Below are 27930 nucleotides of genomic sequence, written 5' to 3'. Positions count from 1 at the left end.
TTTTTGTAAAATGTTCTTGTCAGGTGTTGTGAGACTCGCTTGTAATCTCTGTAAAAGAAACGCAATTATGGGAAACATCAATGTAGAAAACTTTATTACAAATAGATCTAAATTTTATAAAAATAATTCTAGTTTTGAAACATTTTCAGGAAAAACAATGAAATACAACAGACATTGTCATGAAGCAAAAGGCTTCACATTCACAACAACTCACATTCATCTAAAAATCACAGCAAATCTAAAGTGACAGATTAGACTTTTGATTGTACGATACACTTGGTCCTTCACAGAGCATGTGTAACATCTGTTTAGCTTGTCTAAGGCCATAAGAAGCAGATCTGAGTGCACCAGGTTGGTGCGGTAGAATCACACACATCTGATCAATATTTGACTCATAGCATGTGCTGTTTTGACAATCAACATTTTGTGTCAAGATGAAAATGTAATAAAGACCCTACCTGAAACCCACTAGAAAGTGCTGAGGTATATTTGCAGACACAGTGTTTTTGTCTAGAGTTCTTTGGATCTCAGTCTCTCAGTTATATTGCAGAAACAGACTCTTGGGAGTGTGATGAAGTGCTTTGGTTTATTTCTCCTCCTCTGTTTCCATGTAACACAGGCAGAGCTGCTCTTTTGAGAGCAGGATGAGTGAGCTGCCACTGCAGTGCCAAAATAGAGACTGTACCTGGAAACTGCCTGTGAGGAAACAGAGAAGTTAGACTTATCCACACAACTTCCTTTTATGCAAGCAGCTTCCTGTATTGCTTATGGGCCAACACATTTCCTAAAACAACTATATATGATCAAAAGGCTGATTATACTCAAACCTGTGTCTGTTATGTGTTATGGCAGATAATAAAAATATAAAATGTAAAAAAAAGAACTACTTTGTCTGCATAAATTAAACACTATAAAATAAAATCAAACATCTGAAATTCTACAAGTTAACTTAGGCATCACATAAATGGATATTTATTTTGAGATGTTAAAGATTACATTTAAAAGCATTAATAAATTCTAATAATAATTATATATATATAATAATACTAAAATAATTTGGATAAAGCATGTATAATTAAATATCCAATATTCAAGGATACCAAATAAAATCAACCAACATTTTTATTGATTGTGGTGATTAATAAATTAAATTATGGAACATTTTCATCACGCTGGCTTTGTTGGTATTTTATAAAGCATCAAGCAACGAGAGGTTGTACATGACAGTGATTTTTCCATGGTTAATGGGCAAAAACATCCGCATCTTTTGCGTCAGTGGAAATTTACCATCCTATGTTCATCCACAACTCACATGTGGTGAGACATGTGAAATATATCACATCAAGCCACTTAAAACGAAAACATGAGAAATCATGATAGTTCGTCTTTAGGATTTTGTGACAGGTGCAGTACAGACTCATTTCGTTTATGATGCTGTGATATAATGCCACTAATATTCTAGCTGCTAAATAAAACTGCTAAATAAATCTTGTCATGGAGAATAAAAAATAAAATAAAAAATATATATATATATGCAAAACTATTTTATGGCCAGTAAAAAAATATATATTTATAGCAGGCAAATTCACTGACAACTAGCAGGTTTGGCATAAAGTTCATTTTGGACAATATATGTGACCCTGGACCACGAAACTAGACTTATGGGTAAAATTGTTTAAAGGGATAGTTCACTTTGAAATTAAATTTTGGTATGTTTTAGCTTTCGTTCCAATGAACTGCAGTAGCCAAGGCGACATCTAGTGTATATATCTATACCCGCCCGCGCCCTCAGATCACTTGGATGCGGCTGTGTTCAAGAGGTAACAACGATATAAATACTGTTCGTTTTCTCACACAAACCGCTCGTTTCGTGTCTTAGGCCATCAATGTGTACTTACGATGGGGAATTGTTTAATTTGGACGATGTGGAATTGTTTTAATTTGGACTCTGTGCTTGCTCTTTGAGGTGGTGACCATAGACCTGCATTATATGACTGACAGACAAGAACGGTTTGACCTAAAAATATCAAAATTGAAACTTCTGCGGAAAAAAAGAAACCTACATCTTGGATGCCCTTGAGGTAAGCTAAAACATACCAAAATTTTATTTCAAAGTGAACTATCCCTTTAAATTGAGATTACATCATCTGAAAGCCGAATAAATACGCTTTCCATTGATGTATGGTTCGTTAGGATAGGACAATATTTGTCTGAGATACTACGATTTGAAAATCTGGAATCTGAAGGTGCAAAAAAATCGAAACATTGAGAAAATCACCTTTAAAGTTGTCCATTTATGTTGGCGATTGTGCTGCATCCACTCACAAAAATACATTTTTGATATATTTAAGGTAGGAAATTTACAAAACATCTTCATGGATCATGATCTTAACTTAATATCCTAATTATTTTTGGCATAAAAGAAAAATCGATAATTTTGACCCATACAATGTTTTGTTGGCTATTGCCACAAATATACCCGTTCGACTTATGACTGGTTTTGTGGTCCAGGGTCATATATATATATATAACTTCTAACGGTGCTATTTGCTTTATTATAACACACAGAACTGTAAGTGTTGTTTAAGCAATAGTGTAAAAGCTTGTTTGAAAGTAATGTTGAGTCAAGAACTGTGGTGAAACTGGATCCATACCTTCAACTGGTACATTCACAGACACACAGCCAGCTGGCGACCACAGATACACTTTGGTGTTTCCGGTGCAGAGCGCCAGCCGGGGTCTGCGTGGGTCCCAGACAAAGCAGCGCACAGGACCTGTCTGTTCCAGGACGGCCAGCAGGCCGAGTCTCTGCATGTCCCACACCCACAGGCTCTGAGGCATGTTATCTGACAGAAGATGGACACAGCGTCAGCATCTCAATGACAACATGAGCCTATGAAGCACAGTTGTTAGGGCATCTGAATAGGAAGAGTAAAGTCTGTAGTAATGCAGGGGAATTTCCCAGGAAGCCAGGGCACCAAATGGCTCTGAAAATCCGACTCAGGTTGGCACTGGCAGAATGTAATGCTTCTCATAATGACTATTGTTGCCAAATGGAACAAGGGGCATGAAGATTGAGAACTACACAGAAAGATAGAAAGGAAACGTTTCTGTGAATTATACAATTGTCTCCGGGCCTGGAAAACTAATGGAAATCAAGAAAATTGTAAAAAGTAGTCAAACCTTTTTAAGGCAAGACACTACAGGCAAAGCCACTGTTTTTTCAGGCACTGGTCAATTTTGAGATTTTGTGCTGATTTGCTTCTTTCAGACTAGTGAAAAGAAAACATCCAAAATATACATTTATGTGTTTATTCTATTACACTTTATCTGTTTGCATCAGTACATTTCAATTACAATATATACTTTTTAAAGGCCATTTTTTCATTATTTCATTTTTTTTTCTGCATTGAGCCTGAATTCTCTACTTCAGTTTCAGTTTTAGCCCTTACATGCAGCAAATTCTACATTCTAAATGTTTTACAGGGTGCTTTGTTTATTTAACTATGGAAGCTTGTTTCCGCCACAGAATAAAACATTAAAAAGGTAATTGTGAATTTTTTTCTCACAATTCGGACTTTTTTTCTCGTAATTGCGAGTTTACATCTTGCAGTTCTGACTTTTTATCTCAGAATTGCATGATATAAAGTCATAATTGCGAGAAAAAAGTCTAAATTGTGTGATATAAACTTGCAGTTCTGACCTTTTTCTCACAATTGCGAGTTTACATCTTTTTTTCTCAGAATTGCGAGATATAAACTTGCAATTGTGAGAAAAAGGTCAGAACTGCAAGTTTATATCACACAATTTAGACTTTTTTCTCGCAATTGCGAGTTTATATCTCGCAATTCTGAAAAAGCCGCAATTATCTTTTAAAATGTTTTATTCTGTGGCGGAAACAAGCTTCCATATATAACATTAACCTGATATGTATTGAACATTTTATTCCTAAAAAAAAACGGTGAAAAATAAATTCTGGCTGTTGAGTTTTTTCTGATTTATGGAGTGATTAAAAGAGATTTCCAAAATCCATTCTGTAAAAAACGTCAACTTTAATATGTCGACAAAATGAAATAATACATTTTAAACCTGGCTCTATTAAATGTTCAGTTCCCTTTCAAGGGAACTCGCGTTGCGTCGAGTTTGACGCTATGGGAACGCTTTGCGTGATGACGTCTTGAAGCACATGTAAAATCAGTCCAATGGCGTGGCGGAACGTCAGAGGCGGGTGACGTCACGTACCAGGAAGCTATAAAAACCGGCCCGAAACAGAAAATGACAGCTTTCTGAGTCTTCAGTTGCGCTCTGTGTTGAAATCTGTCTGTCTTATTTGGTGTTGTCTGTATATATATTTATATTATTCAGTATGGCGAGCAAGCAGCAGTTTAGAGTGTGTGTCCATCCCTGCCCGCGTTATTTAACGGGAGGTGACACACACACTCTTTGTGTTGTTTGTTTGGGAGAGGAGCATGCCCAGTCAGCACTCGAGGGTGGTGACTGTGAGCATTGCTGTGCGCTTCCTTTGCGTACACTCCGATCCCGCCTGGCTCGGTTCTATCCCGACCACGTTCCCCAGGGCTCGGGTCCCGCCGCTGCCGAGGCACGGCGTCGATCTCAGTCCTGGGGTTCACAAATGGATTTATCAGTGGATGTTGAGACGGGCTCTGCCTTATCTCAGCATCCTTCTGATAGATCCAGTGCCTCTCATCAGGGTGTGGAAGCACGCGCTGCGGTTACTTCCCCCCCGATAGAGGTACCAGTACTGCAACTATCCAGCTCTGAGGAGTTGGATGTTGTGAGTATTGAAGCTGAGTCTGAGGATTCGCCACCTCAGTCTCATGCGTTTGAGGAACTGCTCGATGTCATTACTAGAGCGGTTGACAGACTATCTATTGAGTGGCCAGAGGATCGGCAGGACGTTCGTTCGAAAAGTAAGCTCGACGAACGCTTCCTGCCATCTCGTGCTCAGCCCCAGCGCAGGAGCCTGCCGTTTTTCCCCGATCTCCACACCGAGGTGTCGAGATCGTGGGGGAAACCAGTGTCTCACAGAGTATACACACCACACACTTCTCTCTATTCCTCTATTTCAAAGTATAAAGAGTATGGTTATGGGGAGATGCCGAGGGTGGAAGAGACGCTCGCGGGCTATCTCTCTCCAGCAACAGCATCTTCCCTGAAGGCTCCTACACTTCCCTCTAAGCCAGTAAAAATGACTTCGTCCCTGGTACATAAATCGTATGCAGCCGCTGGTCAAGCTGCAGCGTGTCTGCATACGATGTCCATCCTGCAAGCATATCAGGCAGAATTATTGGGGGATTTAGAGGAGGGCGGGGGAATTGGTCCCGACACTGTGGCTGAACTTCGCAGAGCCACAGATGTTTCTCTCAGGGCCACCAAGGAGACCGCTAAATCTATCGGGCGGTCTATGGCAGCCCTGGTGGCCACTGAGAGGCATCTGTGGCTCAATCTAAGCGATATAAAGGACAAAGAGAAACATGTTCTTTTAGATGCTCCGGTTTCCACTGCCGGGTTATTTGGGGATGCAGTGAATATTGCGGTTGCAAAATCTCAAGAAGCCGCTAAACAAGCAGCTGCTCTCCAAAAGCTTCTTCCCCGCCGTTCTTTCTATGAGGCTGCTGAGCGGGAGCAGCCTCACTCCTCTAAAAAGGGCGCTGAGCACCGTGCCACTCAGAAGCAGAGCGTGTCCTCCCGTGCTCCCCCACAAAAATCTCGGGGACACGGAGGGCGCGCTCAAACCCAGCAGTCTTCGAGGGGTAAAGCGGATCTGCGGACCGTTATTACCGCCAAGAAGGCTGCTGGGAAGAAATCCTGACGTCCGAGGGCTCAGGACTAATGAGGGTAGTCCCCCCCGAAGCAGAGCGGTTAACACCTCTTTTTACGGTGCCCGTCTCTCTTCGGTACCCTCAGGGGACCGTTCTGCTAACCCTGCCGCCTCCGGTGTTACAGGGCGCAGCGGTCTCCGGCGAGCACATATCTCAAGGACCACCCGGAAACGTAGTGGCCTCGGGATGCCCGCCCCCTCCGAGGAGGGTGTTAGAGCAGTCTGTTCGGTCGCTCCCTGCCGGTGCGCCGTTACAGGGCGTCGAATTGACTGCTCAACAACAACAAAATCCAGAAACCAGTCTCGAGAGGCTGGTACCTCTAGTAGAATCTTTGACAGCGTGGAAACTACTGTCAAATGTTTCTCGTTGGGTCCTGCAGACCGTGGAAAGAGGGTATCTGATACAATTCAAGAAACGCCCTCCTCGGTTTATGGGGGTCCTGCCCACAGTGGTGGCCCCCGAGCAGGTTCTGGTTATGGAACAAGAAGTGAACACTCTGTTAGAGAAAGGGGCCATAGAATATGTACCTCCCTCCGACAGGGAAACCGGGTTTTACAGCCGGTACTTCATAGTTCCAAAAAAGGACGGGGGATTGCGTCCCATTTTAGATCTTCGAGTTCTGAACGATTCAGTCATGCAGCTCAAGTTCAAAATGTTAACATTGAGACAGATCGTGCCACAGATCAGATCCGAGGACTGGTTTGTCACGATAGATCTCAAGGACGCATATTTCCACATTTCCATCCGTCCGTGTCATTGGAAGTTCCTGAGGTTTGCTTTCGGGGGCAAAGCTTACCAATATCGTGTTCTTCCATTCGGCCTAGCTTTATCACCCCGCACTTTCACCAAATGCATGGATGCAGCTCTGGCGCCGCTGCGCCTCCAGGGTATTCGCATAATGAACTACATCGACGATTGGTTGATTTTAGCTCAGTCGCATCAGTTGGCGGTTCAACATCGAGATGTTGTTCTCGCCCACATGAAAGAGCTGGGGTTACGGCTGAACGCCAAGAAGAGTGTGCTTTCTCCACTCCAGAGGACCACTTTTTTAGGCGTGGTTTGGGACTAAGTGTCGATGCAGGCGCGCCTGTCACCGCCACGTATAGAGTCCATCCTTGCAGCTGTGAAAAGTGTAAAGCTAGGCCAGCTACTCAATGTCAAACAGTTCCAGAGACTGTTGGGTCTCATGGCAGCAGCTTCCAACGTGATACCTTTTGGACTGCTGCACATGAGGCCCCTGCAGTGGTGGCTCAGGACCAGGGGGTTTTCCCCGAGGGGCAACCCATTTCGCACAATCAAGGTCACGCGGCGATGCCTACGTGCCTTGGTTATGTGGAAGAAACCTTGGTTCCTGTCCCAGGGCCCAGTGTTGGGAGCTCCTTGTCGTCGCAAACTGCTAACGACGGATGCTTCCCTCACGGGTTGGGGAGCGATCCTGGAGGGTCGCTCATCTCAAGGTCTGTGGGAAGACCATCATCGTTCCTGGCATATCAATCGCCTAGAGATGTTAGCCGTCTTCCGGGCTCTGAGGAGCTTTATCACAGATCTCAGGGGACACCATGTGTTAGTGCATACGGACAACACGTCGGTAGTCGCCTATATCAACCACCAAGGGGGTCTGCGCTCGCGCCCATTATCCAATCTGGCGCGCCATATCCTCTTGTGGTCCCAGGGGAAGTTGCTGTCACTCAGAGCAGCCTACATCCCCGGGGTCCAGAATATAGGAGCAGACACTCTGTCGAGGCAGGGGCCGAGGCCCGGGGAATGGAGGCTCCACCCCGAGGTGGTGGAGCTGATATGGAGGGAGTTCGGCCAAGCACAAGTGGATCTGTTTGCGTCTCGAGAGACGTCTCACTGTCCACTTTGGTTCTCCCTCACGCATCCAGCTCCTCTGGGACTGGATGCTATGGTACAGACGTGGCCGAGGCTACGTCTGTACGCCTTTCCCCCAGTTGCTCTGCTCCCGGGAGTTCTGGAGAGAGTTCGCAGGGACCGGGTTTGCCTGCTTCTTATAGCCCCGCGTTGGCCGGGCAGAGTATGGTTTCCCGATCTGGTCTCCCTCCTCGACGGGCATCCTCTGGAGTTACCCGTCAGGAGAGACCTTCTTTCCCAGGCAGGGGGCTCAATATTTCACCCCCGCCCAGAACTGTGGAACCTGTGGGCTTGGCCTCTGAGGGGGCCCAGCTCATAGAGTCAGGTCTCTCAACTGAGGTTGTTGAGACCATTCTACAATCCAGAGCTCCCTCCACGAGGAAACTTTATGCCCTGAAGTGGAGAGTCTTCACTTCTTGGTGTAGTGACCGTCGGTTGGACCCAGTTAACTACCCAATTGGTACAGTGCTGGAGTTCCTGCAGGACCGGTTCACTGCAGGTCTGACCCCGTCCACCTTAAAGGTTTATGTGGCGGCCATAGGTGCTTACCACATTCCTTTGGGTGGAATGTCTGTGGGGAAAGACCCTTTAATATCTCGTTTCCTTCGTGGCACTTGGAGGCTGAGGCCTGCAGTTCGCTCTAGGGTGCCACCATGGGACTTGTCCATTGTACTACAAGGCCTGTCCCTGGCCCCCTTTGAGCCCATTGAGGAGGTTCCTGAGAAATTTCTAACTCTGAAAGCTCTTTTTCTTCTGGCTATTTCTTCTCTTAAGAGAATAGGGGATCTGCAAGCATTGTCAGTTGCTCCGTCATGCTTAGAGTTTGCTCCGGGTATGGTGAAAGCTTTTCTTCATCCCAGACCGGGTTATATCCCCAAGGTCCCCACTAATGTGGTCAGACCTATCGTTCTGCAGGCCTTTTGTCCTCCTCCCTTCCAGAATGCGGACCAGGAGGCTAATAATTTGCTTTGCCCAGTTCGGGCGTTGGACGCCTATGTCCACAGAGCTGCCCTGTGGCGTAGAAGTGATCAGTTATTTGTTTGCTTTGGCTCCCCTAACAAGGGAGGCCCGGTGTCTAAGCAAAGAATGAGCAAGTGGGTGGTTGAGGCTATCTCACTTGCTTATGAGGCGGCTGGGCAGCCTTCTCCTTTGGCTGTCCGGTCGCACTCTACTAGGAGTATGGCGGCCTCTAAGGCCCTTATTTCAGGAGTTTCTTTACAGGACGTTTGTGATGCGGCAGGCTGGTCCTCACCGCACACTTTCGTCAGGTTCTACTCTCTGGATCTAGACTCTGCTCCAGGGTCTCATGTTTTGTCATCCTAGTGCTGCTCTACTAGATTTCACACAGGACAGACATTTGTAGCTATGGAGGCGTTGGTATAGACGTTCCCATAGCGTCAAACTCGACGCAACGCGAGTTCCCTTGAAAGGGAACGCTCCGGTTACGACTGTAACCTCGGTTCCCTGAAGAGGGAACGAGCGTTGCGTCACCTTGCCATATCTCCTTCATGCCTGTCAGCACGACTTCAGACTTTATTAAGCTGTCATTTTCTGTTTCGGGCCGGTTTTTATAGCTTCCTGGTACGTGACGTCACCCGCCTCTGACGTTCCGCCACGCCATTGGACTGATTTTACATGTGCTTCAAGACGTCATCACGCAAAGCGTTCCCATAGCGTCAAACTCGACGCAACGCTCGTTCCCTCTTCAGGGAACCGAGGTTACAGTCGTAACCGGAGCGATTTCTATTCTGAAAATGTATGCAAATTAGTGCATATTTAATTAGATAATGCCTCATATTTGAACAAAACATTTCAGAAAACTTGTAACGCAAAACAACTGTCTTACTGTACTGTGATTAATCAACTATGGAAAGTATAGTGATATCTATTAGTTACATTTTGTAAATTAGTTACATCTGTAGTGTCTTGCCTTGAGTGAATATGTTTGTAGCACAACTAGAAATATCTCTTTCTGATCTATCAATGTGTAAAAATCTGCACATAGTAATCCAAGTCATGGAAATTCATCGGTTGAAAGGTGGGATCACTGCTTGGTTCACATTCAGGACTCATGATTGTTTCATGAATCCACTACACACACAGCCTTACCATTCTTCGTAGCAAGGTAGCGATTATCAGCACTGAAAGCCATAGCAGAGACGCCGATTTTAGGGTTGGCACGGTCCGGATCGGGCTTGATTACTGGCACCTGGGTTGGCAGCTGTGTGATCTCATCTGAAACAAGGTATTGAAGTCTATCTGATCAAAATGTAATAGCATTATTTTCACAGTTTATTTGCATTTGCCCACCTCTTTCACCTCGCTAACAGATTGTGTGCATTCATGCTTAAAGCATATTTTACAATTTTGTAGGTTTCTTACATCAACCATTGTCATATCTTCAATGTTGGGGAAAGTAGCTTTTAAAAGTAATCCATTACAATATCACATTCCTCCCTAAAACAGTAACTAATTGCGTACTTAGTTACTTTTTAATGGAAAGTAATGCCATTTCTCTCAACATGGGTACAGGAGAGGTGTCAGTCAATAAATGGGAAAAAAAAGCATTACTTGTTTGAAAAAGTAACTCAGATATTTTGTTGCAAATTTAAAAGTAATGCGTTACTTTACTAGTGACTTGAAAAAAGTAATCTGATTACGTAACTTGTGATGCATTACTCCCAATGCAGGATATCTTGATTTTTAATTACCATTTTCCAACTTCTCTATGATCAAAAACATGCACTCCAAAATCTATATAATAAATCCCAAATTTATAATTCTGAGAATAAAGTATTAACAATAGCAACAGTATATATATATATATATATAATTTATGCTTACTGTGCTCAGAAACAAGAGCTATCCAAAATTGCTACAAAAAGCTCCACTCTGATTGGCTTGCTTCTACAAAAATTCTGTGGTTAAAAAATGAATTAACAAGTGATTAGTGCAGCAGTCTAAATAATAATTACCTATATATTGCATCTTGCAAATGCACATCTAGGCTATTAAAAATAATAGTGTTACATAGTCTTAGGTCAATGACCAGAAGCTAGTATAATGTATGTATTAATAAAAATAGAAAATACATTTAATTAATTTAAAGTTCTAAAGCTTTAGTACTATGTGTTAATTAAAATTTTCAAATAATCACTGAATTTACAATAAAATATATTCTGTTTATATTCTGCCCCCCAAAAAAGGCTATCTTTGGTACTGTACCATGTAATTTGTCTTTGTTGTGATTGACTAACCTTAGCATATAACCTCCTCAAGTGGCTGGATAGGTGTTGATTTATAAATGACATGTGATATACGTACAGCAGGGCTCAACGTTAAGCCTTGTCATATGTGCTTGTCCTTCAGACAAGTAAATCGGTCATTCACTTTAAAAGTAAAAAAAGTAGCTTTTCCTGATTTTTTTTAATTTTTTGTGTTGTAAATATAATTTATTCTGAAGCAATATTCTCATCAATGTTCTATCAGCACTGGCATATTTAAATCTGCCTATTTGTGATATTTACCCAGAAGTAGGGGTGTGACGAGATCTCGTTATTAAAATGTGCCGAGATTTCTCGTCGAGGTGAAAAGCTGTCTCGTGATATATCGTCATGATGGAGCGCGAGGGTGAAATTAGCATAGAATATGCCACCGCTACGATTACATTACCTCCACTGTCGTTTTGCGTTGTGTGCTGAAATCAGAGTCATGTAATGTGATCAAATCAGAGTCGTTCTCGTGTTTTGGTGATTCCCTAGTCATTTTTTTTGTTTTTGACGTTTTAATTGGGCTACTTGTCCGGCTGGGTAAAACTCTCTTTCTCTTGCCCCTTCAAAAAATCCACTCGTCCCACTCCACAAGCGTTAATGTCGAGCCCTGTACAGTTTGCTCAAGTTTACAATACATGACAAAACGTTTCAATAAATGTTCAAGATGGACTGGAGAGAGCTTTGCATCGTGAATGTGAGAGCATGTCTACACATAGCACAACATACTCATCATTTCAAAAGAGTAAAGAGTTCGGGGGCTTAGTATGATTGTAACATGAGATCTCCATTGCTATGACGTTGATAAGATTTATGTAGTGTATCTGCAGACCTTCGTCAATAGTCCAGCAATAGAAATAGTTACTTATTCTTAATGACCTGCCACCAAGTGAAATCTCTGGTGTCCACCGAGGCAGTGCTGTCAGCATAGCAGGTAATATTAGTGCAAACACCCTCCTTACAGCAGGAACATACTGTAGTTTAACTACCAGGAACTGTACACAAGATTAATGAAACTTACACTTGCTCTGTGTGCTAAATAGGGAATTATCCACAGTCAGCTGATGAATAGAAAGATCTTCACTGCCCACAACAGGTCTTTTCTCCACTTCCTTAAATACCACCTAGAACAAACAAAAAAACAGTTTTTGATTATAAACTTTTTTCTAGTTCACTTACATTTTAGACTTTTTCAATAAGAAAAATGTAAACTCATAAAATCTAACATTTTCATAATGGTTGAAAAAAAATATAAGCATGTGGCGACAGTTCTGCAAAATTATATTACATTGCTTTGCATGAATTGTGACGCTTTCAAAGTGAAATGTCCAGCAAGTGGCGTGAAAAGTGTGTTCAGTTTTATCTGAAACAGATGAACGTGAATCTGGCAACATTGTATTATGTTGGTTGCAAACAAGTTTACTATGTCAGAAAAGTCATACATATAAAGCTGGTTATGTGATGCAAATGTTAAAATGTATTAAGTTTACAAATCATGCACTATGGTAAAAGTGTTTTGAGGTCATAACATAGTATTGTGCAAGGAACACATGAAAATAAGTCTTTATTAATCGATCAAGCGCACCAAGTTATAGGTATGTTTATGAAGTTTTGCAAAAATATAGGCAGAGACATTTTCCAATGAGTTAAGCCTGTAAAAGTGCTGTTTAAAGTGCCCCATGATGTTTTTTTGGATATTACCATTAATTCAATATAGCTGTTTGTGAACGTAAAAGGTCTGCAAAGTTTCAAAGATCAAAATGCATGATAATGCTATCATGATATGTTATTGCCGCTCAAAAGAAAGAACCGTTTCTGAACTGCCTGAAACGAGTCATCAGTCTTAATTCTTGTGCGAACCCTTGTAGGTTTGTAACACATTTGCATAATGCCAGCCTATGGTCTTCATTGGCTGCCGGTGAACGTCATCTACTCAAACACAGTAGTTGTAGCTGAGGCCTGGAAGAGTTTGGTCCGTGTTGTTCATGTTGAGAAGACACTGTCTTCTGTGCTGCCGAGGCAAATCCACTTTGCATACACTTTAAAAGGTAGAGGACTCGGGCTCGAATTAATGCTGTAAAATCGACGTCATCGTTACAGTTTGTTTCACAGTGTATCAAGTGCTGGGGAAGTCTCTGGAGCTAAAATTCAAATACTGTAATGGGCGTTTCTTTTCTGATTCACGCTGTAAGTGGTTGACCAATCACAACAGACTAAACCATCTGACCAATCAGAGCAGAGCAGGCTCTCGGAAAACAGGTGATGCTGCAATGTATATTATGAGAAAATTAAAAGTTTTTTTGTTTTTGTATTATTTTTTTTTACCTTGGATGCATATAAACCTATTGTTGGGGAACTCCAAAACAAAATAGCACAATAGGGGCACTGTAAAGTAAAGTAGAGAGTCCCCCCCCCCCTCATATAACAGCCCCCCCCCCCCTCAGATATGCACTCAGGAGAAAAACACCTACAGCTTTGGTGTTTACAATGGTGGCTGGATGCTCAAATTCTGTGATCTTCTTCCAGGTGATGTGATTCAGGATCCGAACCTGATGGAAAAAGCCCATCAAAACTCTTTTATACAGATTATGTAATATTAAACAGTTATTTTCCATCTGTTTCTTTAATAGATTTCCTACCTTTTCATCATAGCTGCCAACAGCCAAGAACTGGCTGCTGGGACTCCACGAGACAGACTTTATGCCTAGAGACCACTCATACGCACTGAAGGACGACAACAGGCGGCCATCCAGCGAATATAATAACATTTTATACTGCGGAGAGAAACCGCAGAGTTAATCAGATTAGTTAATATTTCAGAATTTTATTAAACTAAATTGTTTCAATGATAAAAAGTCCAAATCTGTTCATCAATGATGAGAGGCATTCAAACCCCTGTGTCTGCATCAGACAGTTTGAGTATCAATCGTTCACAGCATTTGATGCTTATTGCGCTTTCCAAAATTAAGCTCCAATCTGAGTGGCTGGATTTAACAAAAATTCTGTGGTAGAAATGATGTAGATTGCGCTCACAACTAATTAGTACATCAGTCCAAATGATAATTATATAGAGTAGATCTGCACAAAAATGCACATCCAGGCTACAAATAATAATACATGTTGTGTAGTACGGTCAATGACCAGAATCTGTGAAAGAAATCTTTAGTGACCTTAAGCATTGATTTTCTTTACCTCAAGACTGTTGTCCCACACCGCAAGAACACAGCCGTTCGGAGACCACTCCAGCCCTGCCAGATCTTGAGTCTCGCTCTCAAAATGCTACAGACAAAATGGAAAAATTTTAATTTTTGCAATAATTGTAAAGTTTAATTAATATTTGTTGTACTGCCTTCATGCTGATTTTAATTAAATAAACAATCTGTATTTCCTATAAAATATAAAATATATAGTTATTTAAAATGTAAATGTTTTCATGAATACCCAAAAAGGTTATTTACAAAAAGTGATAAAAAAATAAAATAATGATAATACTTAATTTTAATGAAAAAGTAGTAAATATTAAAATAATTGTGCCCCAAACAAAGGGTAGTTCTTTTAAAATGTTTAAAATGTTTAGTAACACTTTACAATAAGGTATTATTAGTTAATGCATAACTAACATGAACTAGTAATATAAAACATTTTTTTTAGTTTTTTTTACACAAATTAAAACATTTGATTAAAATAAATAAATAAAATTAGCTTTAAATAAAAATAACTCCATAAATAAAATCCATTTGATCAAAATAAATAATTTAAAATAATTAAAATAAATCATTTAAATAAAACTACATAAATAAAACTTGATTAATAAATTAAAATAAGAAAAGCAATATAAAAATGTAAAAAATAAATAAAAGAAAGAAATAATATTAACTAAATAAATCATTACAAAGATTGAAAAGCCATACATCAATTAATTTTAACAGATACAACTTTTGATCTTAAAAATGTATTAGTAAAGGTTTAGATTGACATCATCTAAGATTAATAAATGTTGTAGAAGCATTGTTCATTGTTTGCTCATGTTAACTAAAGTAGTTAACTAATGTTAACAAACGAAACCTTATTGTGAAGTGTTACCGAAATGTTTAATTCAAGTATTTGAGAATCAAGTCATTCATCTTCATCTGAAGTGATATAATGATATTTTGCCACTTTTACTAATGAAGACAATAGATAAAAGGGCAGGAGATTTCAGGAGAAAGAAGGGTGGGAAAGATCAGGCTGGATTCTCCTACATCTGCTTCTCCTGCTCAACTTTTCTGGAGCATGTGTGCTAACCATCAGGCCACAGTGTACTCACTCTGAGAAGATGCCAGTCATCACACACAAACACACTGATGTAGTCTTTACACTCCCGTCTCTCCGCCAGAGCCATATAACGGCCATCTGCAGTGAAGTCCACACCTGAAACACATTTATGCATTTAAAGCCTAAATAGTCAACCATATATTCTAGTATAGCATAGTATAGTATTTCCTACGCTCCATGATGCTTTGTGCGAATTATATTTTTAAACTGTAAACAATCAGCGAAACATTCGCTCTATGAACAGAATAATACGCATTTTTAAAAACTGTGAACAATGAGATGACATTATTCTACTCGCCCTTCAACCATCAAACATTAAAAGGGAAATTTAAAAGCATTAACAAATTACAGACCATGGATAACACCAAAAACATGATTTCTGCAGCAATATTGCGGACGTGTTAAAATATAACTGTATAATATATGTACGTATTGTAAAATATAACATAACCTCAATCAAAAATGTTCATTAACTTTAGCATTTACTAGCTCTAGAAGCATTCTAGTAAACACTGCTGCTAATAGGGATAAGAAGTGAAAAGTGAGACAATTAATTTTTAAAGCATTCGTGTAAAAGCAAACCTGAGAAAAACAAGAGATTCTTAGTGCATTCCAGTGAATTATTAATGGGATATATTGTAAATTAAATCGGGAAAGCAGACCACAAATGCGCAGTATAGCTATGTTGTCCTTTTTTATTGTTACAGTAGAAGCACAGTTTCAGTTACTGTAATGGCAACAAACAAAAAAAAATTAAAAAAAATAAAAAAATAAAATATATATATATATATATATATATATATATATATATATATATATATATATAATTTGACAGTTACACTGCCATTCAAAAATTTGGGATCAGTAAATTAATATTTTTATTTTGCAAGAAGTCAAGGACACATTAAATTGATCAAAAGTGACAGTAAAGACATTTACATTGTTACAAAAAATATTTTGTATTATATATATATATTATAATATAATATTATATTTCAAATAAATGCTGTTCTTTTGAACTATTCTATTCTATCAAAGAAAACTGTAGTAGTTCCCACAAAATATGAAGCAGCTGCATGATAACTATCAGAAATGTTTCTTGAGCACAAATCATCATATTAAAATGATCACGTGACACTGAAGACTGGAGTAATGATGCTGAAAATTCAGCTTTGCATCACAGGAATAAATTACATTTTAAAAAATATTAACATAAGTCATTGTAATAATATTTCACAATATTACTGTATTTTTGATCAAATACACTGAAAACACAAGTGTAGTTAGCTTGAGGTGTAGCAAACTCCTTTTTTAAAAAGTACTTTGTTTGTCATTGAACTACTTTGCATGAGCTACATTGTCAACGTAGCTTCCCCAACACTGGACGGAGGTCAATTATGTTAGGAATGGAATTGTGATCCATAACTTTGACCCATGACTGCTAACAATAAATGGCTAAAATTTTCATAATTCACTCTGGTAGACAGCACAATGCTAGCACAGAAACACCTTTCAACACAAGTTTTCCATCAGCTGATCTGAAGGTTACAGCTCAATCCACAGCGACAGGGGTGACAGATAACTCAATCCACACTCTGCTGGCCAGAAAATGACAATCTATGGCAGTAATGCATTATATGAACCCAATGTCTTCTGGAGTGTTACGAGGACTATGTGCCATTTACCAGCTGTCTGTGAGAGCTCACGCCTGGGTAGACGTCCAGGGACAAGACTTATATTACAGGTAAATATTCTCACATGATTCATGCTTCTGTGACCCTGTCCTTACATCTCCACTCCCACAAACATTTTATAAAACTAGCTATACCCCAGACTAGTATAACTAGTTCATGTCTGCACTTACACGCATGCACTCACCTTTCTGGCAGGCTTTAGGATACTTGATGTAGGATACGGATTTTGTGCATAGGGACCAGACGGTGACTCTCAACTGTGAAGATAAAGCAAAAAAATTATAGAGACATAAATATTTAAATTTAATGATACAAACCCATTTTGCACCTTCAAGTTGTCAACCTTAAGATTAAAACACAGGTCAGTGGTGTACAAGTTTAAAGGGTTGTCAGAGGTCCAAAAATTTTAATTATCCCATAATTTACTCACCCTCAAACCATCCTAGATGTATATGACTTTCTTCTTTCAGCCAAACACAATCAGAGTTATATTAAAAAATATCCTGACTCTTCCAAGCATTATAATGGGAATGAATAGAGCCTGAGATTTTGAAGCCCAAAAAGCGCATCCATCATAAAAGACATAGTATTAATAAAGGCCTTTGAAGCGAAGCGATGCATTTTTGTAAGAAAATATATTTATAACTTTATAAACTATAATCACTGGCTTCTGGTAACGGCTATATGTGAGTCTAGTTCCGGCGGAAGAGTGACCTCTGACCTGAGGCATGATGCATTGATAAATGTGGAAGCGCAGACGATAGAGCAAAACAAAACACCGGTCACAAATTAAAAAGTCTAATTTTTAAAGAGAAATGATGGAGGAGCTTGAGTTTGTTGCCCAGCTCTGTTTGTTTGAACCGCGAGAGGCGTCTACTCTCACCTAAGCTTACGCTACACTGGAAGCCAGTGATTATAGTTTATATAGTTATGAATATGGATTTTTTCTTACAAAAACGCATCACTTTTCTTCAGAAGGCCTTTATTAACCACATGGAGCCATATCGATTACTTTTATGATGAATGGATTCGCTTTTTTGGGCTTCAAAATCTCAGGTGCTACTCGCTCCCATTATAAAAGCTTTGAAGAGTCAGGATATTTTTTAATATAACTTGTGTTTGGCTGAAAGAAGAAGAAAGTCATGTACACCTAGGATGGCTTGAAGGTGAGTAAATTCTAAGATGATTTTAATTTTGGGGTGAACTATCCCTTTAAGCACCAGAAAATCCCCATTAAAAAGAAAATATAGCTGCTAGCAGCAATTATTGGGGTTCAAGCGCTTTAAAGGGTAACTAAACCCCTGGTCAGAGCCTGACTTTCACACTTTCATTCATAAATTCACCCCGTCAGTGTTTGCGAAGCGACACCGAATCGCGGAATCCAGTCACAAATGGAGCTTGCTAAGCAGAACGTCATTACGGAATTTGGCTATTTTTGAATGAATAAATCAAAAGTAGGGATATGATATGGACTAGTGTCTGTGAATATTAAAGTTAAAAGAGACTGCAATTGTTCTACGCGTCTCTGGGAATGAGCGCTCAATGTGTGCTCCACTACGCACGCACGCACGCACACACACACACACACACACACACACACACACACACACACACACACACACACACACACTGAAGCACGCGTGACTCACGCTCGTGATGTTTTCAGCGTTTCACTGTATTGAGACATGATGTAGGATAGGATACACATGTGCACTTTCATCGCAGAGCTGCTATGAGAGTCACTGCACGAGAATTTCACCATTTAATTTGACAAAACTATCGTCATTCATTCGTTTCATATAGCCTACACATAAAAACTGTAATGTCTTCAAAACAACCTGTCAAAATAAAAGTTCGGTATAACTTGAAGAAATTATAACAGAAATATATTACTATTGCACAGTAGAGTATACTTCAAGTAGGCCTAATAATAATAATAATAATAATAATAGTTTATTAAAACACACAGAAACTCAAATGTCTACAACCCACCAAAATAAAAGTTTGGTCTAACTCAAAGAAATTAGAAAGAAATTGCACAGTAAAATTAATAAAATTTTAAAATTAAAAATGAATAATAATAATAAAATCTATTAAAACGTTATTTTAAGGAAATATCACACAAGTTTTCATACATGTTATAATTTAAACAGTAAACTTGCCAAAACAATAACACCTTTTTCTTTTTCTTTTTTTTTTAAACACCATTTCTAAAAGTAAATTTGTATTTGTGCCTATAATGTTTCATTATTATTATTTTTTTTGGAAAATTGTCAGCTGATAAAACCTGTGCTTCAGGGACCATATTCATATAACATCTAAGGCTAAATGTAGCTCTTAACTGGCTAAATTAGATGGTGATTAACACTAAACAGTAGAAAATCAGTCTCCCCAGCTGTAAATGTCATTGGCTGTTAAAGTCTTGTGTTGCTTATAATAAATTGACATGTTGATAACACCTAATATTTCATAATGCTCTCAATTTCATGTCGATGCATACTGTATGCATTAGTGAGTGTGGTGGTGCTTATGGGGTGACGCTCTGGGATGGGTGAGGAGGAGGAGGAGGAGGAGGAGGAGGAGGAGGAGGAGGAGGAGGAGGGGGGGGGTTATATTACAGTATACTCACTACAAAAAACTAGACTACACCACTGGGCATATTCATATTTTGCGGCTATGTGAAAAAATCCAGCAAAATGCGCCGGCGCGTTTGTCGACCCCAGAGGATTAACTTTAGCCTAACCATAAATTGTGATTAAAATATATATGATCACTCACATCAAGACGCCGCTGCAGTGGTGGAGTCCATGCAGGAGGAGTGGCACTGCGTCGCTTTTCAGCGCGAGCTGTGTGGAGAAGCCCATTTCCACAAGCAATCCCGCGTAAAATGCAGGTTTCACACTCACAGTCTTCCAGGCCAAGTGCATGCAAACACTGGCGCCTAATTTCCAAGTCTGCTGGAAAGCTATGCAGTCCAGCAGTGCTGTTGCAACCAGCAACACTACACCTACGTACCCTCCTGCCCACTGTACAATACAGATAAATCTACGCTAGCTCGTACCAGGGGCGTGGTGAGCTGGAACCTGCTTACGTCACTTGCCACCGCAACATCCAATAGGAAAATTCAACTGCAGTAGCCACCGTTCAACCTTAAGAGGGCAGCACTCAGACGTTTTTACACCATATATTGTAAAATTAAAACACTTTATACCCAAATGTCAAAAAAGTTACTCGAATCAATGAACAGCACTAATAAAGCCTCATTCTTACAGATCATTAACTAAAAAAAGTTGGTTTAGGGTTTAGTTACCCTTTAAGCACTTGTGTAAATAGATATAATGTTTAAATTAGCAAGCATGTAACCACTTTGATCATAGATGGAAAAGAATAATTACAGCCAATACAGGCAATTTACAATATACTTTTATAAAGTCTGTAAACACATACATCAGAGAGGAAAAAGACCACTTTTTTCACTTTCAGGCCATTTATCACTGAAATAGTGTTTGGTTAAAACTTGCCACGCCTATTTTCTAAATGACCGAGCTATAGCTATCCAAAGTCCAAACAATTTTTAGATAATTATTGACCTAGAGAGTCCTGAGAATTGTGCCGCAGGGGTTTTATCTAGGTTGAGCCAAAAATCTAGGACTAGTTTGTTTTTTAAATAATCTCCAAAATTTAATGATTCGATTAACAGTGGCAGTCCTAGAGGCAAAGTTGTTAAAGTTGATTGTAAACTTTACGCACGATTTACAAATCGGTGGCCGATTTCTTTCGAATTTCTCACAGGCTGTGAGTCAAACAGGCCCAGCGAGTTTTGTTCCGATCGGCCTCCTTTAACCGTGTCTAATAACTGCTCAAACTTCATTGGCCGCCGTCGACCACGTTTTTTGAGATACGCGAATGTCCTCAAAGGCAGTCTTGGCACCTCTGGCCGAAGACACCGCATTCCAATTTTCAAATCAATCAGACTTAGGGTTGCGTAGTTATAGCCATTTTGATGTTTTTTCCATGTTATAGCGCCATCAAGTGGCCAATCGCCGCATGCTTTTCCACATGACCACAGAATGAGCTCTTACATACAGTATGCGTGCCGAGTTTGGTGAAAATATCTCATACAGTTCACGAGTTATAGCCATTTTAGTACAAATGGCTCCTCCCACTTAAACATTTTTGGCGTCACCTTTGGTCACCCTTAGCGACCGTGAATCTAAATTTCAACTTTTTTTGTAAATTGACAATCAGACTCCAGAGAATCTTGCTGCACTGGTTTGGTTACGATTGGACCAAAAAATTAAGTAGGTTTTTCAAAAAAATCCAAAATACCCGTAAAAAATTTGCCAGGGTGACGATCGAAGCCGAGGCACGTGAATGCGAATGAGCGATTTCGTAATTTTCACTGCTGTAGCGCGCCTGTTGGGCTGATCGGGTTGAGTCTTGGTGACGTTGTAGATGGTGTGAGTACTACCGGCCCTCAAAGTTTCGAGTCTTTACGACTTACGGTTTGGTCAGCCCGATCACTTTCAGGGGAGAATGCTGATCCTATGAAAATGTAACAATTACAATAGCGTTTCAGTGCTACACGCTTGAACCCCTAAAAAAAAAAGTGGTCCATGCAACCTGTGCATAATTACAAATCTTCTATAGCCTTACGAATGTCTTTAGTCTAAGAACAGTCCAACAACTTAAAGGGATAGTTTTTTGGACACCCAAAAATTATCATTCTGTCATAATTCAGTAAACTGGCCTGGCGTGAACAACAAAGCTCTGCTCAAAGTTTACTGATGCCAGCAGCACATACCGTATTAGAAATCTAGTATGTACTTGCCACCTTTATATTGTTCAGTTGGAATCCTTTAGGTGGCACCCTAGAGAAGCAAGCTGACTTGAATTGTCTGTGATTTCAGTCTTTGTACAATTTTCAGACAAACAGCCATGAATATGTACCATTGCCTTACACAACTTTGCTTTAAATTTGACCATTGCAAAATTACTTTCATAAACACTGCATGTGCTGTTGTTAAAACAGACAGTGTACTGATTATTTATGGAAGCCTGTAACAGAGACGTCAGACGGAAGACAACAGACAAGTGTCCAGGCATCATTCACCCTCACACACTCTAGACAAACAGCAAGAATTCCAGACAGACAGACAGACACTTCATTCCAAGTGAATTGGTGAACACACACACACACACACACACACACACACACACACACACACACAGCTGTCCATCATCTCAACACCTGTCAGTAATTCTTGGAATCAAGTTTAGGCGACAGACCACTACTGTGGCACTCAGCCCAAGTGTAATCCAGACAGACAGACAGACAGACAGACAGACAGACAGAGCGAAGGAGAGAGAGACAGAGAGAAGGAGAGAGAGAAAGAGAGTGGCACTGAGATTTCATAATACACTACCGTTTAATAGTTTGGGTTCAGTAGGTTTTTTTATTAAAGAAATTAATACTTTTATTCAGTAAGGACGCATTCAATTGATCAAAAGTGACAATAAAGTATCCTGAAAAATAAAAGGTTTTACATAAAAATATTAAGCACAACTGTTTTCAACATTGATAATGAGAAGAAATGTTTCTTGAGCACAAAATGATTTTTGAAAGATTATGTGACTGAAGACTGGAGTAGAATTAATTAATTATGAATTATGTTTTCAAAACATAAATTTTAAATTGTAATAATATTTCACAATATTATTGTTTTACTGTATTTTTGAGCAAAAATGAATGCAGAGTTAATGAGCAAAAGAGACTTCTTTAATCTTACCAACCCCAAATGTTTGCGCAATAGTGAACATGGCCATTTTTTATTCATGTAGATAGAAACAATAACAAAAAATACCATGATATTTTGCACCTAGTGCTATTGGTCCAAAATATGGTGGTATTATTTTTTTGTTTTTATTGAATTTTGCTTCTCACATTTTGCATTATTAACCAGACCATAAGAAGTAATTTTCAGAAGAACAGTGTATTCTGACTGTGACCCCACAGAATGGATCAACAGAGTTGAACTCAGTCCATGGACTGTCTGTTATTTTCAGGTCTTCATTTATGGGCAGCAACAGTTGACACGGTGCAGAACTGACTCCTCCTACCGCCATACTTACATTGAACTCAGTGGTGTTGAGTATGTGTCGCCCGTCAGGACTCCAGCGTGACGAAACTAGTCCAATCGAACCCTCGTCTATCTTACAATGCCAGTCCGGCTGCTCTAGAGACCATACCTGAGAGCGAATAGAGAGAAACACAAAGGCCCTTCACTAACAAACATATCTGAGTCCTGTTGTCCTGTTGAATAGATCAACATGAAAGACTGGCACTGGCTTCCCTTACAAAGGTAAGGTAATTTACTGTGTTAATTAAACTATAGAGAAATTGTATCTAATTGTTGAAAAAGTGAAAATTAACGTATAACCTAATACTTAAAAGCTCTTAGAGGGGTTATTAAGCTGAAGCAAGGGTTACTGAACAAACGAAAAACAAAAAGTTTTCAAATTGCAGTCTAGCTCGTACCATTTGTGCAACAGATGTGAATGAGACCTCAAATAGGTTGTCTTGTTTTAAAAGATCGCCATCTTGATTCAAACACACATGCGATCGTATTCCTAAATCACAATTCTGCTATGTCTATTTAACTATTACAAGTACAGCGAACATTTGAATCTGCGTTTGAGCTTCTGCTGATCCAGAGAGAGCAGTTGTCATGAAACCGCTTCACAAACAGTGTTTTCAGCCACATAGTATCATTATTTCTGTGCTACAATAATTGAAAAAAAAAAGTACTGAGATAAAAGTTTATAGCGATCAAAATAGAGTAAATTACCTTTTGAAAGTAACTTGATGCTTCAAATAAAGATCGTACAACTACCTTGCCAGCAACACTTTGCGACAAGTGACTGTTTAAAAATATAATTTAAGAGATTTGTTCAAGAACACTAGCTGTGTTCGAAATCGCCCCCCTATGCCCTTATTCACTATTCCCTACATTACTGGATAATGGATGATTCAGCTGCAGGCGCCATCTTCTGGCGAGACTCTGGAATTTATTCGGAACGACCCTCACAGTGCATTATGGGTATTCTCTAGCCATTGAGCGTACGGGTGAGTCGGAAAAAGTAAGCCGCTGACATGTTGCCTCACTGCCCTAATCAGGCAATGACTTTGAAGGCAGCGTTTGAGCACGAAGGTACCTCAAGAAACTGATATCAGAAAGACTTCTGAGGCAGAGTAATGGTTTAAAGGTCCCGTTCTTCGCGATCCCATGTTTCAAACTTTAGTTAGTGTGTAATGTTGTTGTTAGAGTATAAATAATATCTGTAAAATTATAAAGCTCAAAGTTCAATGCCAAGCGAGATATTTTATTTAAAGGGGCTATATGCAACTGTTTCCCCAAAATAAACGTAACAATAGCCTTTTTATTTGACCATGTATGACTCAAACATCTCCTGATGAGCATACTGACACCTTGTCAGCTCACAGTGGGTGCACCTATAAGCCTGTATCCTATTTTTCCTATTTTCTGTCGGGTCGGATTTTTCGCGCGCTGTCTGCGGATGTGACGTCAAGCGCGTTCATGTTAAACGTTTCAGATCACTCTGCCACCACCGCTAGTCAGCAAACAAACTTAGTTTCTCAAACAATATATGTATTTGACTGTTCTTACCTCTGTAAACATAATGTTGACTTCTTTGCAGCGGATGACTTGTGAAGTGTGCACGTACGAGAGCGAGCAGAAAGGAAGAGCAGTTCCGTTTTTTGGCCACAGGTGTCAGTCGCGAGTTTAAATTTCAGAAAAAAGCATATAGCCCCTTTAACAGAAGTCGCCTACAGCGAACGGCCCGTTTGGACTACATCCCTCTACTTCCTTCTTTAATGACGTCACTAGAACCGTTTCTTGACTAACCTCCGCCCACAGGAATGCTCCCTCAACTCTACCGAAATTCGTTTATGTACTTGCGCACTTCTTATAACTTACTGTGTTTACTCAGCTCTTACAGTGATTTTCTGAAGTAAAACTGACGCTTCATCTTTTGTGTGATGTACAATAAACTTTATTAAACTCATCAGTATATGTTTGATCATCATTCGGACCTGGTCCGAAACAGCAGACTTGTAGGCTATTAATAAATAATGGATACATACAAGCAGATGACAAATACGTTATAATAACCGTAATTAAACTACTAAACTATACCTGTTTCATCTCTATACAGCACTCTGACTCTGTAGGCATTATTGTCCGACTCGAAATGAACACCGTTACTGAGAGTTTCTGATATTATCATCATTCCGTGAGATGAAATTGCCCTGAGAGACTGAGCGCGAGCTCATGAAGCTCCGCCCCCTGTGCCGTGCAGCAGCAGCTTATTTGCATTTAAAGGGCACACACTAAAACAGCGCGTTTTTCTGAGCCCCAAAAAATGACAATTTAAACTTTAAAAAATGATCTGTTGGGTATTTTGAGCTGAAACTTCACATACACACTCTGGGGACATCAGAGACTTATTTTACATCTTGTGAAAAGGGGCATAATACGGGACCTTTAATGATCAACAGTAAAATACTGCGAGCTTTGGTGAGCTTTACTACAATAGTAATTTCACCGCTAGAAATTACATCAGAAGTGAAGGTATTTTAGGAGACAGGAAGCGAAGCTAACATTGGATTCAGACTTGATGCCTTCCTGCCTTGGATTGCATCCTCCGAATGCAGCATTTTTAAGTTGTACACTTGTTATTGCGGTGCATTATGGGATTGAATGATTGCACTCGATAACAACCACTATGGTTAGGGTTAGCCCTATTTAAGGGTATGGGGGGTGATTTCGGACGCAGCCACTTGATTCATCCAGTAATGAAATGAAACAAATGAAGTCTTTATGAGTGAGTCACTGAATCATTCACTCAAACCGATTTTTAAAAAAACAATTCAAATTGATTAAACATTTCTTTTTAAATAGACTGCTGCAATTAAAATTTTGTTCCTCTAGCAAATTACATGTTATTTCATACAGTTGTCTATTCAGAATCGTGGGAGGATCGTGACGTCTATTTTAAACAAAACAAATCCTTTATCCTTATTCGCGCAGCTCTAGGAGAGGTGTGACATTACATTCTGGATAAACACTGAACACACCCAGACTGAAAAGTAAAGGTAAAAGTGCATCAACAAATGCAATTGGCAATTAGACATACCTGCACTAGGCCTCTTTTGTACATGGCACAAAGGATGAAGAGGGAGTCAGAGGACCACTCCATGTGCATCACTTGGTCCAGGCATGTGTACAGGTGCACGATCTGAAGGGTGTTGATATCACGGACCACCAGGCGGTACTGAACACAGGTGGCCTACAAGCCCAAGTTAAACGTGGTGATTAACAAGAAACAGAGAGATCAGTATGGTGGTATGCTATTCTGATCATAGTCATAATTTTCGATTTATCATCTGATAATGTTGATGGCTGTAAGATAAACAACTTTACCAAATATTTCCCATCAGGAGAAACTTTGCACAATTGATTGGACTGCTTGAAGACCTCTGAGAAATTCATGCTATTGGAAACAAAAAAAATGATTGATTACTCTGTGACTGGAAATACAATTATGAAAATGTAACTGTAAATTAAATATAAAAATATTGGCTACTGCATTCTTTAAAATGCTGACAATAACATACTACCCAAATGTTAAGTTTGCAAACAGAGGCACAAAGACTGTGCCAAAACCAAGTTAAAAAGACCTCACCTATTCACCAAAAATCTAATCAAATAAAGTAAACATAATACATTTAGTAAAAAAAAAAAAATACTATTTAGAGAACATTAAGATTTTAAGATGTAGTTTTTACTTTTATTTGCATTGTCATTACTCCCAATGGTGATTGATTCTTATCAGATTCTCATTAAAACTATATTAATTATTTATAATCTAACGCCAATCACCTGTCCAGACAGACATTTTATTATAATCAGTAATCACAATAAATCAACAGAAAGGCAGTAAATCTACATATTTTAAATGTACTACAAATAATACCATTATACATACATATTTTAAAATTATTAATAATACCATTATGCATAAATACTATAATTAGTATGTTTTTTTCACGGTACAGTAATGCAAATTATATTTTTATTAACAATTGGGGGGAGGGAGAGGGAACTCGACACACATGAAAATGTCACAATAATTTTTTTTTTTCCAATGTTATGTTGCTTTGTGCTAAATATAGCCTAGGCTATGTATTGATAACGGCTATAGTAATTCATGATTCACCCAGTAGACTTGTTGTAGGAAGGTTGTGCTTTAAACATAGAATTTAAGACAAAACCTAATCTTACTTTTCGATCATGACAAATCCTGAGTTTACTACCGATATGAATATATTGATTAATTTGTAATGATGCTAGATTTTTAGAAACGTCTAGCATAATAATCCATAAATTCTCCTTTGTCAGGCTTTAGGAAACGTTAACAGCTCAGTATCAGTTACTAAAGTTAAACACTGGTTACACGTCTAACGTCTAAGTTAACAGAAGACTCGTTATGTGCGTTTTAACAATTTACCTTTCAGAGTTTTGTAAGAACTGATCCGAAGAGTTTATTGGTCAATTATTAAAGACCTTTGCAGGATAAAAACAAAAAGACACTCATGAGAATCAACTGTCTCAGCCAAGGAGCGCTAAAGAGGTCTCAACCGAATCCCTTAATGTTTCGGAAGTGACGTATTCTGAAACGTCATTGTGTTGTGGTGACAGCCAATCAGCTTTACGTGCGGCGTCGCAGTGGAATTGTGGGAAATGATGTTTCACCTTGTCTATTTTATAGTATGCACTAGAATTAACAATAAATATGGCTTATCGAGATCATACTGAGTAGTTTTATGACTTGATTGCTTTGAATGACTTAATA

At 39.3% G+C, this 27930-nt stretch overlaps 1 protein-coding gene across 1 annotated transcript; it reads right to left on the bottom strand.

Annotated features, from left to right (window-relative positions):
- Nucleotides 1-65: 65 nt before the first annotated feature.
- On the bottom strand, nucleotides 66-27740 carry wrap73 (WD repeat containing, antisense to TP73). The gene is made up of 13 exons (XM_084087633.1): nucleotides 27586-27740; nucleotides 26499-26568; nucleotides 26212-26364; nucleotides 23125-23241; nucleotides 17177-17249; nucleotides 15291-15394; nucleotides 14177-14263; nucleotides 13624-13758; nucleotides 13456-13533; nucleotides 12006-12108; nucleotides 9825-9950; nucleotides 2655-2846; nucleotides 66-696 (listed from the first exon to the last, which is right to left on the bottom strand). The coding sequence occupies exons 2-13, from the start codon at nucleotides 26565-26567 to the stop codon at nucleotides 587-589; spliced, it is 1347 nt and encodes a 448-aa protein (XP_083943759.1). The 5' UTR covers nucleotide 26568; nucleotides 27586-27740; the 3' UTR covers nucleotides 66-586.
- Nucleotides 27741-27930: the final 190 nt, after the last annotated feature.

The sequence above is a fragment of the Abramis brama genome (genome assembly GCF_963993115.1).
Source record: "Abramis brama genome assembly, chromosome: 16".
NCBI classification, from domain to species: domain Eukaryota; kingdom Metazoa; phylum Chordata; class Actinopteri; order Cypriniformes; family Leuciscidae; genus Abramis; species Abramis brama.
The sequence above is the reverse complement of the archived record's forward strand: the minus strand, read 5'-3'. Positions and strand labels throughout refer to the sequence as shown.